Source organism: Zootoca vivipara, chromosome 6, assembly GCF_963506605.1.
Source record: "Zootoca vivipara chromosome 6, rZooViv1.1, whole genome shotgun sequence".
NCBI classification, from domain to species: domain Eukaryota; kingdom Metazoa; phylum Chordata; class Lepidosauria; order Squamata; family Lacertidae; genus Zootoca; species Zootoca vivipara.
The window spans coordinates 82,478,215-82,490,177 of record NC_083281.1 but is presented as its reverse complement, the minus strand read 5'-3'; the positions used below and the strand labels follow the sequence as shown (position 1 = coordinate 82,490,177).

At 49.6% G+C, this 11,963-nt stretch overlaps 1 protein-coding gene across 3 annotated transcripts in view; it reads right to left on the bottom strand.

Moving 5' to 3' along the window:
• Positions 1-11,963, bottom strand: part of NOC2L (NOC2 like nucleolar associated transcriptional repressor) — a 64,242-nt gene that overhangs the window by 24,485 nt on the left and 27,794 nt on the right. For all 3 annotated transcript variants that reach the window (XM_035118506.2, XM_060276220.1, XM_060276219.1), the window contains 2 exons: positions 6,234-6,345; positions 638-751 (listed from right to left, as the gene is read on the bottom strand). In XM_035118506.2, coding sequence (XP_034974397.1) covers positions 638-751; positions 6,234-6,345 — 226 coding nt within the window. The remainder of the gene's footprint in view (positions 1-637; positions 752-6,233; positions 6,346-11,963) is intronic.

The window sequence follows — 11,963 nt, the reverse complement described above, 5'->3', positions numbered from 1 at the left end:
CAAAGCAGCTAACAATCTCCTTTCCCTTCCTCCCCCACAACAGACACCCTGTGAGGTGGGTGGGGCTGAGAGACTTCAGAGAAGTGTGACTAATCCAAGGTCACCCAGCAGCTGCATGTGGAGGAGCGGAGACGCGAACCCAGTTCCCCAGATTACGAGTCTACCGCTCTTAACCACTACACCACACTGTCCAACCATCTTGTCCTCTGTCGTCCCCTTCTCCTTGTGCCCTCCATCATTCCCAGCATCAGGGTCTTTTCCAGGGAGTCTTCTCTTCTCATGAGGTGGCCAAAGTATTGGAGCCTCAGCTTTAGGATCTGTCCTTCCAGTGAGCACTCAGGGCTGATTTCCTTCAGAATGGATAGGTTTGATCTTCTTGCAGTCCATGGGACTCTCAAGAGTCACCTCCAGCACCATAATTCAAAAGCATCAACCCTTCAGCGATCAGCCTTCTTTATGGTCCAGCTCTCACTTCCATACTTCACTACTGGGAAAACCATAGCTTTAACTATATGGACCTATATGGAAGATTAGGATTTCATAAATTTGGCATTTCAAAAGCTGCTATTCCTAAAAGCCAGAGGCTGGACCACACCATCTCTGCCCAGCAACCTTGCCCCCAAAGCCCGCCCCTTACCCGGAAAGCCTTCTCCTGAAGATTGGCATTGGAGAGCTTCAAGATAACAGAGAAGTTGATGGGTTTTGAACTCATGCGTCCTGGTTTCTTGTTGAAGTCTACCTGCTGGAAAACCTGAGATAAAAAGACACAATCTAGTATTTACAATTTGCTCAGGAAGGAATTTGGTGTCATGCTATTATAACTGTTCTGATGGTACAATGATTTCTACTTGTCAGGTAGAACGATTCTCCTCTCCCACCCCCACCCCCTCTGCTGGACTCTCCTGAACCTCCAGAGGGGATTTAGGAGATACGTTGAGGGGGTGACAGGGGGGTGAGAAAATCCCACTGCATTAGCAAGAATCTTCCCCTAGCAAACCGGGTTAACTGAACCCACCGTTCAAAGCTGTTGGTGTACATGCCATTTTACAGAGTGTCAAAAGTTCCTATGGGTACAATTTTCGCCCCTCACCCAACTTCCTGAAAGCTCCCCTGCCACCACCTAGGGGTGACCCAGAAGCTGCATTCACACATCACAGTAAGCCGAGAACTCTGGCTCTGGGGCGAGTGAGTAAACACTGCAGTTTAGTACAATGCCTGAACCTGGCTCGCAAGCCAGACTTAAGGCAAGGTTTTGCTTCTGGGTTATACTTCAGGGATTGTTAAAAAGCAAAGAATCACACTGCACGAGCAGAATGGCCAACTAAGCCAAAGCTTTCGGCTACGAGATGATGCGGAATCAATGCTCTGTAATTTTCAATGACCCTGTGAGGCTGGGAAGTGACAGAGCAAACAGCTGCCCTTCTCCCAAAGCCACCCCAGTGAGGTCTACGGTAGAGAAAGGAGAACCCCTTGCACTCCAGCCAGGATCTGAAGGAATAGCTTAGATGTGATGAAAGGCTTGCTGTGGTTAGAGCACCATCTCTAGGTAGGGCTGGGGAATGTCCCCTGCCTGAAACCCCCTGCAGAATTGTTGGCAGTCAGTGCAATGAACCCTGTGCTAGATGGGCCAGTGGTCTGACTCTGTATAAGGCAGCTTTCCTATATTATTCCCTCCCACTAAACCCTGCCTTTTCAAACAAATAAATCAAACCCCAAACAACACAGACAGTGCTGTATCATAAACTCCTTTTCAAACCTCCCTTAAATTTCAGAAGCAGATTGATACCTAGCACTGGATGTCTGTCACTCTCTCTCTCTCTCTCTCTCTCTCTCTCTCTCTCTCTCTCTCTCTCTCTCTCTCTCTCTCTCTCTCTGCGTGTGAACAAACAGCAGCCCAAAGCTGCCCCCACCCCCCGCCAGAGCTCAATAAGCTAAACTGCAGACGGTATGCAGATGTTGGGTCTTCCTTTGCTGTGCAACACCTGGTGGAACAATATTCCACCACCCCTCCATCTTCCAGAATCACTATTTATTCCCTTTCCATGTTCTGGGCCTCTCTTTCTCTCCCGCCCCCCAGCCTTGGAGTCCAAGCAATTAGGGCCCCCACACATCCATCATCATCTCACCATTTAAAGAGTCAGCTGAGGGCATTTGTCTCTCCTCTTGTGACTCTCTGAGCTTATCAGTTAACCTCCCTTATTCCTACATCCCCCCCAAAAAAAAACCACACCCAAGGAGTGGGGTGGGGGAAAGAGATGGATTTTACTAGGTTGTCAGAGCAGCCTTGCCCCCTATGGGGAGGTGGGAGGAGCAGGAGAGTTAGGAGGAAGGGAGAGAGAGATGGGAAAAAGTTTTCCCACCTTAATTTAACCAAACTTGCCTTCCTGTATTAAGTGTCTAAACTAGGGCCACTGCCGGTGGAACGAACGTCTTGGCAGTCTGTGTGAATTGATTCTTTAAGTATGCATTCTTATTGTTTTACACTGTATTTGTGTACACACAGAGTGAGTTTTTATCATTTTAAAAAATGCATTTTTTCCAATTTTAAAAATATTCCTGTTTCACATATGCTTTTATTATATAGCAAATTGCTCCAGGAAGCAATCCCTAAATGGAAATAAATAAATAAAATCAGCTTTCAGAGTGCTGCCAAAGAATAAGGAATGCCCTCCAGCATCCTCTTAAACATTAGCAGAGCCGGATAACAAAATAATAGCAATCATTAGCTGTAAAGTAGAGCCGAATCTCAATCTCCTTTCAAGTAGGACTGAATCCCAGCAAGGACCCACCTTGTTTTGTTTCTTCTGATTGCAAGTTGTTCTAAACAGTTTTTAATACTGTAATTTACAGCCGTCAATCCCTTAGAGCGAAAGTCAGGGGGTAAATAATTGACAGCAGTAGCTCTGAGCAGAGCCCTATCCTAATAATAGCAATAATAATAAATTTTTAAGTAGAGCCAAATTCTACAAAATCCTCTGAAAAAGAATAAAAAGTAGGACTCCCTTCCCCAGGCCTTGCCCCCTACCCTATACACCGAGACCGTTCAGGAGGCCCACCCAAGCTCTCCTGAAACATGTCTCACCCCTCAAGAGAGGGACAGCGAAGGGAGAAGCCGCCAGTCGGGGGGGGGGGAGCGGGGCAGGTGCTCTTCTCGCCAGAGCAGCCAAGGCGGCTGTCAAGGCCCATCACTGACACGACTCTTATCTCCGGTGGCAGGAGCCAGGGGAATTCCAGCACCTGGAGGGGCGGCAGGAGACGTGCAGGCTGTCAGCGGCGGGTGGTGACAAGGGCATGGGGGAAAGCAGAAAGGGGGGGGGCACAGTTAGAGAAAAGAGGAGCTGCAGAAGGCCCCTTTCCCTGCTGTTGCTTTAGGATGAGAGCAGCAGGGAGGGGAGAGTAATTGCATCCTTTGTCACGCAAAGCACACGCCAGGATTCTAGAGAAATTCATTTGAACGGTGGAAATAAGGTGACCTCGGAAGATGGGGCTGGATCTTAGGAACATACCAGGCCTTGTCTAAATAAAAAAGAATGGTCACACACACACACCGCCCCTGGACAACGTAAGTCCTTGCCTGGAGAAAACTAGCACTTCAGGGTTCTGCAGTAGCGATTTCTTTGGTGTGCCATTTTTGACACGTAGCAAGTTTTGTTTCTGAAAGGGAGGAGGGAATCAAATACATGAACACAGTAATATAGGAAGCTGCCTTATACAGAATCAGGCCATGGGTCCACCTAGCTCAGTATTGTCTGCGCTGACTGGCAGCTGCTCTCCAGTGTTTTAGGCAGAGGCCTCTCTCAGCCCTACTTGAGATTCAGCCTGGGATCATCCTTTGCATGTAGAGCATATGCTCTGAACTCAGGACCTCGCCTGCGACACAAGTGGTTAACTTCTGGGGAAGTGGGGGGGGGGTGCTGGCTCAGATTCAGTGGCCTAGTCAGTTGCCCCCCCCCAACCTGCAAATCTTAGACAAGAACAGCTCAAAGGCCTAAACTACCTCACATTGTCAGGACAGCATGATCCTACTCAGAGTAGACCCACTGAAATTAATGGACGTGACTAATCCTGGTCCATTGCTTTCAATAGGTCTGCTCCTGAACAAAACTAAGCTGTGTGTGTGTGTGTGTGTGTGTGTGTGCGTGCCCCTGTCTGTCTGTCTGTCTGTCTGTCTCTCTCTCTCTGTGTGTGTGTCTGTCTGTCTGTCTGTCTGTCTATCTATATATATCTACCTATAGCTATCTCTCTATCTATCTCACAAAAATAATGGAACCAGAAGATTTAAAGGAAGTTCCGCATATTGAGAAGCTTATTCCCACACAAACACTTCCTTCTTATAAAGGGGCTGCTTGTCTTTGGCGAAGAGTCATGAACCAAGATCTACCCAACGCAGGCGTTCGGTCTGTGCGCACCGTCCCCACCCGCCGTGGGCGAGCTGCCTGTTGCATGAGCCCAGCGCCATCGGATGTGGTCGCTGGCGGAAGCCAGGAGGAAAAGCACGCTGAGACCACGGGGGCGGCTGGGCTGATCTATGTGGCTTGCCACGAGGGAGGAGGCGTCGCCGCTGGGACCCTGTTATCTACCGGAGGTTGAGGGCTGGGAGCTCAGCAGCGCAAGCGGGGAGCAAGGAGGAGGAAGGAAACAGATGCACGGAGGGGAACAGCCAAGAAGCCGCAAGGGGTCCGGGAGAGAAAAGAGAAAAAAAGAAAGAGGGGGGGGGCTTTGCTGGCCGCTGCAGGCGGAAAGGATGTGGTTAACAAACAGACGTTTGCAACGACATAAAAAAATAACCACAGGAGGGTTCTCGCTTCCCAGCAAACCACGGTGGCTTGGCTAATTCCCAGACAACGGCCTCTCCCCATACCACCCCCCCTCCCCGCCCCAAACTTCGCACCGTCTGCCATTTCGCCTTTTCCTTCCCACCCTCCCCTTTCAAAGAGCACAAATAGCCAGACGCTGGGGGAATAGCAAAGCAGGACAGTGTGTGGAGGGGGCTGTCGCACCCCTCCCATAAAGAATGCAAGCAACAGCTCCTGCACAGAGGTTGCTACACAGAAGAAAGGGCTTCTTCACACTGAGTTAAGCTGTGGGATTTGCTCCCAAGTCCACATTCGCAACCCATGTTTAAAGCACTACGGTACCACTTTCAACAATTGAGGCTTCTTCCCACCCCCACCCCCAAATAATTCTGGGAACTGTAGCTTGTTAAGGGTGCAGAGAGTTGTTGGGAGATTCTCTATCCCCCCCCAAGATATCTGTGCAGTTTTAGCAACTATTCACAGTACCTTTTAATGTTCTACAGCTCCCATAGTTCTTGGGGGAACAATTGGCTGCTTAAAATGGTATCACAACACTTTTTATATATGGTGCAAATGTGGCCCCACACGATACAGTTCTCAAGGGACAGCTTGCAGCTCAAATTTGGGGAAGGTGGCAAATTCCAAGGGGATGCGCAAAATTTGTCCCAAATGTGGGGGGGCAGCATAGCGGCAGCCTTCAGCACAACCCCTTGGGTCCGGTTACCAAGCCCAACTAATTGAAATACCAGTAACCGCAAAGCAAAACTTAAAAGAGGGAGCCATTCTAGACCTGTAAGAATCCACATTACAGCTAAACCTGTATCAGGCCAACAACATTTCAAAACAATGTGCAAACTTTTGAGTCCTCCAGAACTCTTCATCGTCAGGGCAGATGGCTGCTGCTTTGGTACCAAGCCCAGTTTAAGCTTTTGCTGTTAACCCTAAACAAGACTGTTCTATCCATTCAAAGCTGTATCATACCACTTTGAACAGTCACAGCCTCCTCCCAAAGGATTCTGGGGACTGCGATTTGTTAAGAAGAGTGCTGAGAGTTGCTAGGAGACTCCTATTCCCCTGGCAGACCTTCAATTCCCTGAGTGGTTTTATCAGTCAATCCCTCTCTTCCCAGGGAATTGCAGCTCTGTGAGAGGAATGGGGTCTCCCAACAACTCTCAGCGCCTCCTTTAAAAGATTACAGTTCCCAGGATCCTTTGGGGGAAGCCATAATGGTTTAAAGTGGTGCAATGCCGATTTAAGTGGATATTGCAGCAGTTTGTCCAAAAGACCAGCCTGCACACTGAAATCCACGGATGAAGCTGTCTTGGTAGCAGCCACTGGTGGTCCACCTTGTGCCCACCTGGAAGAGGTCCTGAAAACGCAGTAAGCTGCTTTATATTTTATTACTGCGCCATGCACGCTGATGAAAAGAGCACTCACCTCCAAGATAAAGGGCAAGACAGGAATGAATGTCCGAGTGCTCTCCGACAGCAGGGTCAGGGCCCGGGCGCAGTGCATGCGCAGAGGGTAGAAGCGAGCTGTGGGCACCAGCCTTGCAGGGAGAGAAAGAGGAGGGAGAACAGTCGTCAGCCACAGAATCAAAACTCTCGATCCTGCTATAGAGGTTTCTGACATGAGAGCCAAACCTGAGAACTGATTTGTTGGCAGAACAGCTGCACATGTATTTCAACAGGCCTTCTAATGCACACTTTGCCCACCAGCAGCAGCAGGACAAGGCAAAGGAACAGCAACAATGGATGAACATTTTGATTTGGTTTGATTTGAGCCAGGGATGAACACTAAGGAGTTAAAAGCATGGTTTGAAAGGCCACGAGGCAGAAACTAAGCTAGTAAGGCAGTGATGGCGAACCTATGACACGCATGTCAGCACTGACACGCATAGCCATTTTCGGTGACACGCGGCCGCATGCCGAGAAGGACGTTTCATCCTCGGCTACTACACGGATCTTCGACCTCACTTCTGGCGGGCGGCAGAATGCCGCAGGCAACGCATCTCTGGGGGCCTTGTGGACTTCTGGCGAGGCAAGATGGTGGTCAGCACGGAGGCAAGATGGTGGTCGGCATGAAAGTGACCAGCGCTGCAGGAGCTGCTGGACGAGCTCCCGAGCCACTGAAACCGCCGCCCCCCGGACACTGGGGGCCACCAGTGCAGCAACGGGGAGCTGCCGGACCCCACTCCCACCCCGCGAACCTGACAGATGGCCTCGGGGCACTCTGGAGGCGGAAAAAGGAAGCCCTGGCCCCGCTGCCGCCTCCCCTGCAGAAAGGAGGGAGAAAGGAAGGAAAAACAAGGCCCCGTCGCCCCCACCTCAAGGAAGAGGAGGGGGCCATTGGAGGAGGGAGAAGAACCCCAACCCCGACCTCGCTGCTGCCACCGCGCCGCCATCCCGGGAAGAGAGAAGAGACACCCAAGTAAGGTGAAACCTCTTCCCTGTTGTCCCGCTGCCGCACAAGCATAGCCGAGTGAGGGGAGAGGTGGGCTGAAGAGGGCCACGAGGAGGCACAGGCCCAACCCAAGCCCACCTCCCCAGCAACAGACCGTTGGAGGAAGGCCTGAGCCCAGAGTCCCACTGGGAAAGACCTCTGGGTTTTGCCTTATTTCCCCCCCTTTTTAAATATTTTTTTAAAAAAAACTTTAATAATAACTTTAATAAGCAGGTAAGTTAAATAATTAGTTTTTGGTTTATTAAATGCAGTTATATATTACAATTATACATTTTTGTTATTTAAACTATAAATTTCGTGAAATTATGGTTTTTTTCTTGAAGTGACATACCACCTGAGTTATGTTGGGGGGGGGGGGTTGGTGAATTTTGACACACCAAGCTCAAAAGGTTGCCCATCACTGTAGTAAGGGCTCAGCCATTGATTTTTATTTCTTTACAGCAAGGGAGGGTAGAGAGCCTTTAGCTCTCCAGAAGTTGTGGGGACTCCCAGATCCCATCAACCCCAGGCAACAGTCAGGGATGAAGGGAGATGGGACCCAACAGCATTAGGAGGGCCAGACGTTCCCCACACCTAAACTAGAGGCTTCTGGGAGTGGGAAGCACTGTTCAGAAAGGAGCCTCCCTGTTATGTCTCTGCACAAGTTTCTGCCCTGGATTTTATTAAACTGGAAGCACAACATTTCCTTTTTATTATTATGACATCTATATACAGCAGGTAAAGGTAAAGGGGCCCCTGACCATCAGGTCCAGTCGTGTCCGACTCTGTGGTTGCGGCACTCATCTCGCTCTATAGGCCGAGGGAGCCGGCGTTTGTCCGCAGACAGCTTCTGGGTCATGTGGCCAGCATGACAGAGCTGCTTCTGATGAACCAGAGCAGCGCACGGAAACGCCGTTTACCTTCCCGCCGGAGCGGTCCCTATTTATCTACTTGCACTTGACATGTTTTCGAACTGCTAGGTGGGCAGGAGCTGGGACCGAGCAACGAGAGCTCACCCCGTTGCAGGGATTTGAACCGCCGACCTTCTGATCAGCAAGCCCTACTCTGTGGTTTAACCCACAGCGCCACCTGGGTCCCTCTATATACAGCAGTTACGTATATAAAAACAGCTGAAATGACTGCATACATAAAAGCAGTGCTTAAAAAAACAATTATAAATATAAAAACTGATTAAAACAACACCAGCCTATAAAGTAAAATCCATGCGAGTCCAAAGCAGATTTCAATAAAGATTTTAGAAGATGGGTTGAAATACAAGTGTCCTTAGCAGGCATCAGAAAAGGCAACAGAGAAGGTACCTCCCTGTAGTCTCTCTGCATGAGTGGCTGATCTGAAGACTTGTCAAAACAGGGATGGGGGAACCTGTGGCTCTCCATGCATTACTGGAATTCAACTCCCATCAACCCCAACTAGCATGGCCAATGGCCAGGGAAGATGAGAACTGGGAGCCTAACAACATCTGGAGTGGCAAGAGCTTCCCCACATCTGGCCCAATCAGGGACAGAGCTCAAGGGCCGCCATCCCAGAACCACAACTGCTCTGCTTAAAGAAACGTAGAGATCTACAGGAACTCACACCTTTCTTCCTGCTTCTAAACCCTCTGCAAGTCCTTCCCACTTTTCAAAGTCATTCCCCGATCACAGCTCTTGTTCTGAGAAGCAAATCACATCACACTGCTCCCCACTCCCGCCCCCCACCCCACAAAACGGCAACGACGACTGCTGAGATTGTAAAAACCAACGAGGGCGAGAAACTGCATCGGCCGCACCATATAAATCACACACCACCCCTTCACCCTCACCCCCACCCACCCACCCGCCAAATAGTGAAATAATTATCACTGGATCCATTATGGAAATAAATCTACTTTCCCGCCCCCACCCCGCCCCCCCGAGACCTGGCAACCGGCGAAAGCGATGACGAAAACCTTCTACAGGAATTAATTGATTGGGGGATAAACCTGTTAAAAGGTATAGATTTACTGTAAACCAAGGCCATTAATTTCAGAGAGCGAGGCAAGGCGACAGCCGGCTTAAAAACTTCCCAGCGGCGAGGGACAGGCCTGGAATGAAGTATGTGCCAGTAGAGTTTGTCGCCGGACTAGCTGACCGGTGAGCCGCGAGACAGGGAAAAGGCTGGAGTACGAGATAGGTGGTTGCCTGAGGAACATAGAAGCTGGACAACTAGCTCAGTATTATCCACACTGAGTGGCAAGCTGCTTTCCAGGGTTTCTGGCCTGGAATCTTTTGTAGCTCAATCTAGAGATGAAGGGGATTGAACCTGGGACTTTCTGCTTGCAAGGCCGATGATCTTCCACTGAGCCACAGTCCTCCTTTTAATATATAGGAAGCTGTCTTCTACTCAAACCATTGATCCGCCTAGCCCACTGTTTCCCAAACTTGGGTCTCCAGCTGTTTGTTGTTGGACTACAACTCCCACCATCCCTAGCTAGAAGACCAGTGGTCAGGGATGATGGGAATTGTAATCCAAAAGCAGCTGGAGACCCGTCTGGGAAACACTGGGCTAGCCTACTGTGGCTCACAGAGCCAGTGTGGCATAGTGGTTAAGAGTGTTGGACTAGGACCTGGGAGACCAGGGTTCAAATCCCCGCTCAGTCCTGAAGCTCACTGGCTGGCCTTGGGCCAGTCACAATCTCTCAGCCGAACCTACCTCACAGGGTAGTTGTGAGGGAGAGAACCTTGTACGCCACTTTCAAGTTCTTTGAGAAAAAGGTGGGCTATAAATGCAAATAAGTAAATAAATTTCCAGGTAGGGATGGCGATGGCTGCTGTCTAAAACCCTGGAGAGCCTGTCAGTGTTGACAACACTGAGCTAGCTAGACCAGTGGTCTGGCTCAGTATAAAGGAAGCTTCCTGTGTTCCTGGTTGGCATCTGCCGAGCAATGATACACCTCCTATATACACAGAACCTGCAAAGCATAAATAAATGTCTATTCGCTGCCAGCCAGTGTAAGCAACACTAGGCTCCCTACATTGCTCTCAATCAGGAAAATTACCAAGAGGAGCAGTAGCTGCAGTTATATTTGTGGGGCAAAAGCTTATTAAAACATTCTGGAATTCTGTGAAGACAGTAGGGGTGTACAACTGTGTACCTGAGGACGCAAAACAATTGAACTGCACGCTCAAGTCACACGCAATGTTCAACCAGTGTCTTGTCTGTGTACATTTGAGAACAAGTGCTGCATAGTGTTTAGGGTGCTGGAATAGGACAAAGGGAAATCTGGGTTCCAATCCCCACTCAGCCACGAAGATCAGTTGTTGGCTTTGCCCAGTCGCTGCCCCTCAGCCTAAATCTACCTCACAGGGTTGTTGTGAGGGGGGGGAGGTGTAGGCCACCTTGAGCTCTTTGCAGAAAATATTAACAGTGGCAGCACCTGAGCTAGGCAAGTGTGCCCACTTCCACACAAACGCCTGTGTATGTGGCAACAGCTTGTACCTGTGTTCAGGGTAATGTGTGAACTAGCCTAGCATCGTGTCTGAATGTGGTTGAGGAGAAAGTTGGTGTCAACGACAAATGAACCACGTTCAAACCGCCTGCCCGGTGGGCATCTTTGGGCAAAGTATTTTTGGCAAGAGGCACCTCAGAAATAATTACATTTTAAAAGAAAAAAAGATGGCATTACAACAGAAGATTTGAAGAGTGGTTCTGGGTATATGTGATTAACCTGGAGAGACAACCCACCCACCCAGCCGCCCTTATATTCTTCTCAGTCCTAACTCCACAAACGTTCTTGGCAAAGCATTGTTTTTTTAATGCGACGACAGCCAAAATCCATTCTGGCAGCCGCACACAGCACTCTTGAACCCCCAGGCCCACATTCCTGCCCCACAACTCTTCCCTCAAATCTCTGTCAAACCGCAGGAAGCGAAGGCCGGCGAGCCCCCACCACCACCACGCGCCAGAGAGCGGGCGGGGGGGGGGGGCCTTGGGAGGCAGCAGGCGAAAGGAGTCAATTCCAGCTTCTGTCGGCAACCCCTGTGCTGCCTAGTTATCTTGTTTAAGCACATTTAAAATTCTGCCCTGGTTCCTGCCTGAAGCAAGAGAGCTCCCGCGGACGGCATTAGCTTCTACTCTTGTTTATTCTGCGGCTCTGTTTCTCAAGGGCTAAGCGCCACCTTCTGGACAAAAAAAGGTAACTGGCACAGTGTGCTTCTCAACCACCCAATGTTTAAAATTAAAACAAGCCAGAAGCATTCCTTCTAAAATCTGTTGCCATTTTCTTTTCTGCTCTGCCCCTCTCCTCAAATTTAAAGTCAACAACTTGTGAAAAGCCACTGTGGTGTAGAGGGGGGTAAGGATTGAAAGGCATTAAGAAATTGATCTTTATCAAATACAGTGGTACCTCGGAAGTCGAACGGAATCCTTTCTGGAAATCCGTTCGACTTCCAAAACATTCGGAAACCAAGGCGCAGCTTCCGATGGGCTGCAGGAAGCTCCTGCAGCCAATCAGAAGCTGCGTCAGACATTCAGGTTCCAAAAAACGTTTGCAAACCGGAACACTCACTTCCAGGTTTGCAGCGTTCGGGAGCCAAAACGTTCGAGTCACAAGGCATTTGTCAACCAAGGTACGACTGTACAGTGGTACCTCGGTTTATGAACACAATTGGTTCCAGAGGTCTGTTCATAAACTGAAGCGTTCATAAACTGAAGCGAACTTTCCTATTGAAGGTAATGGAAAGTGGA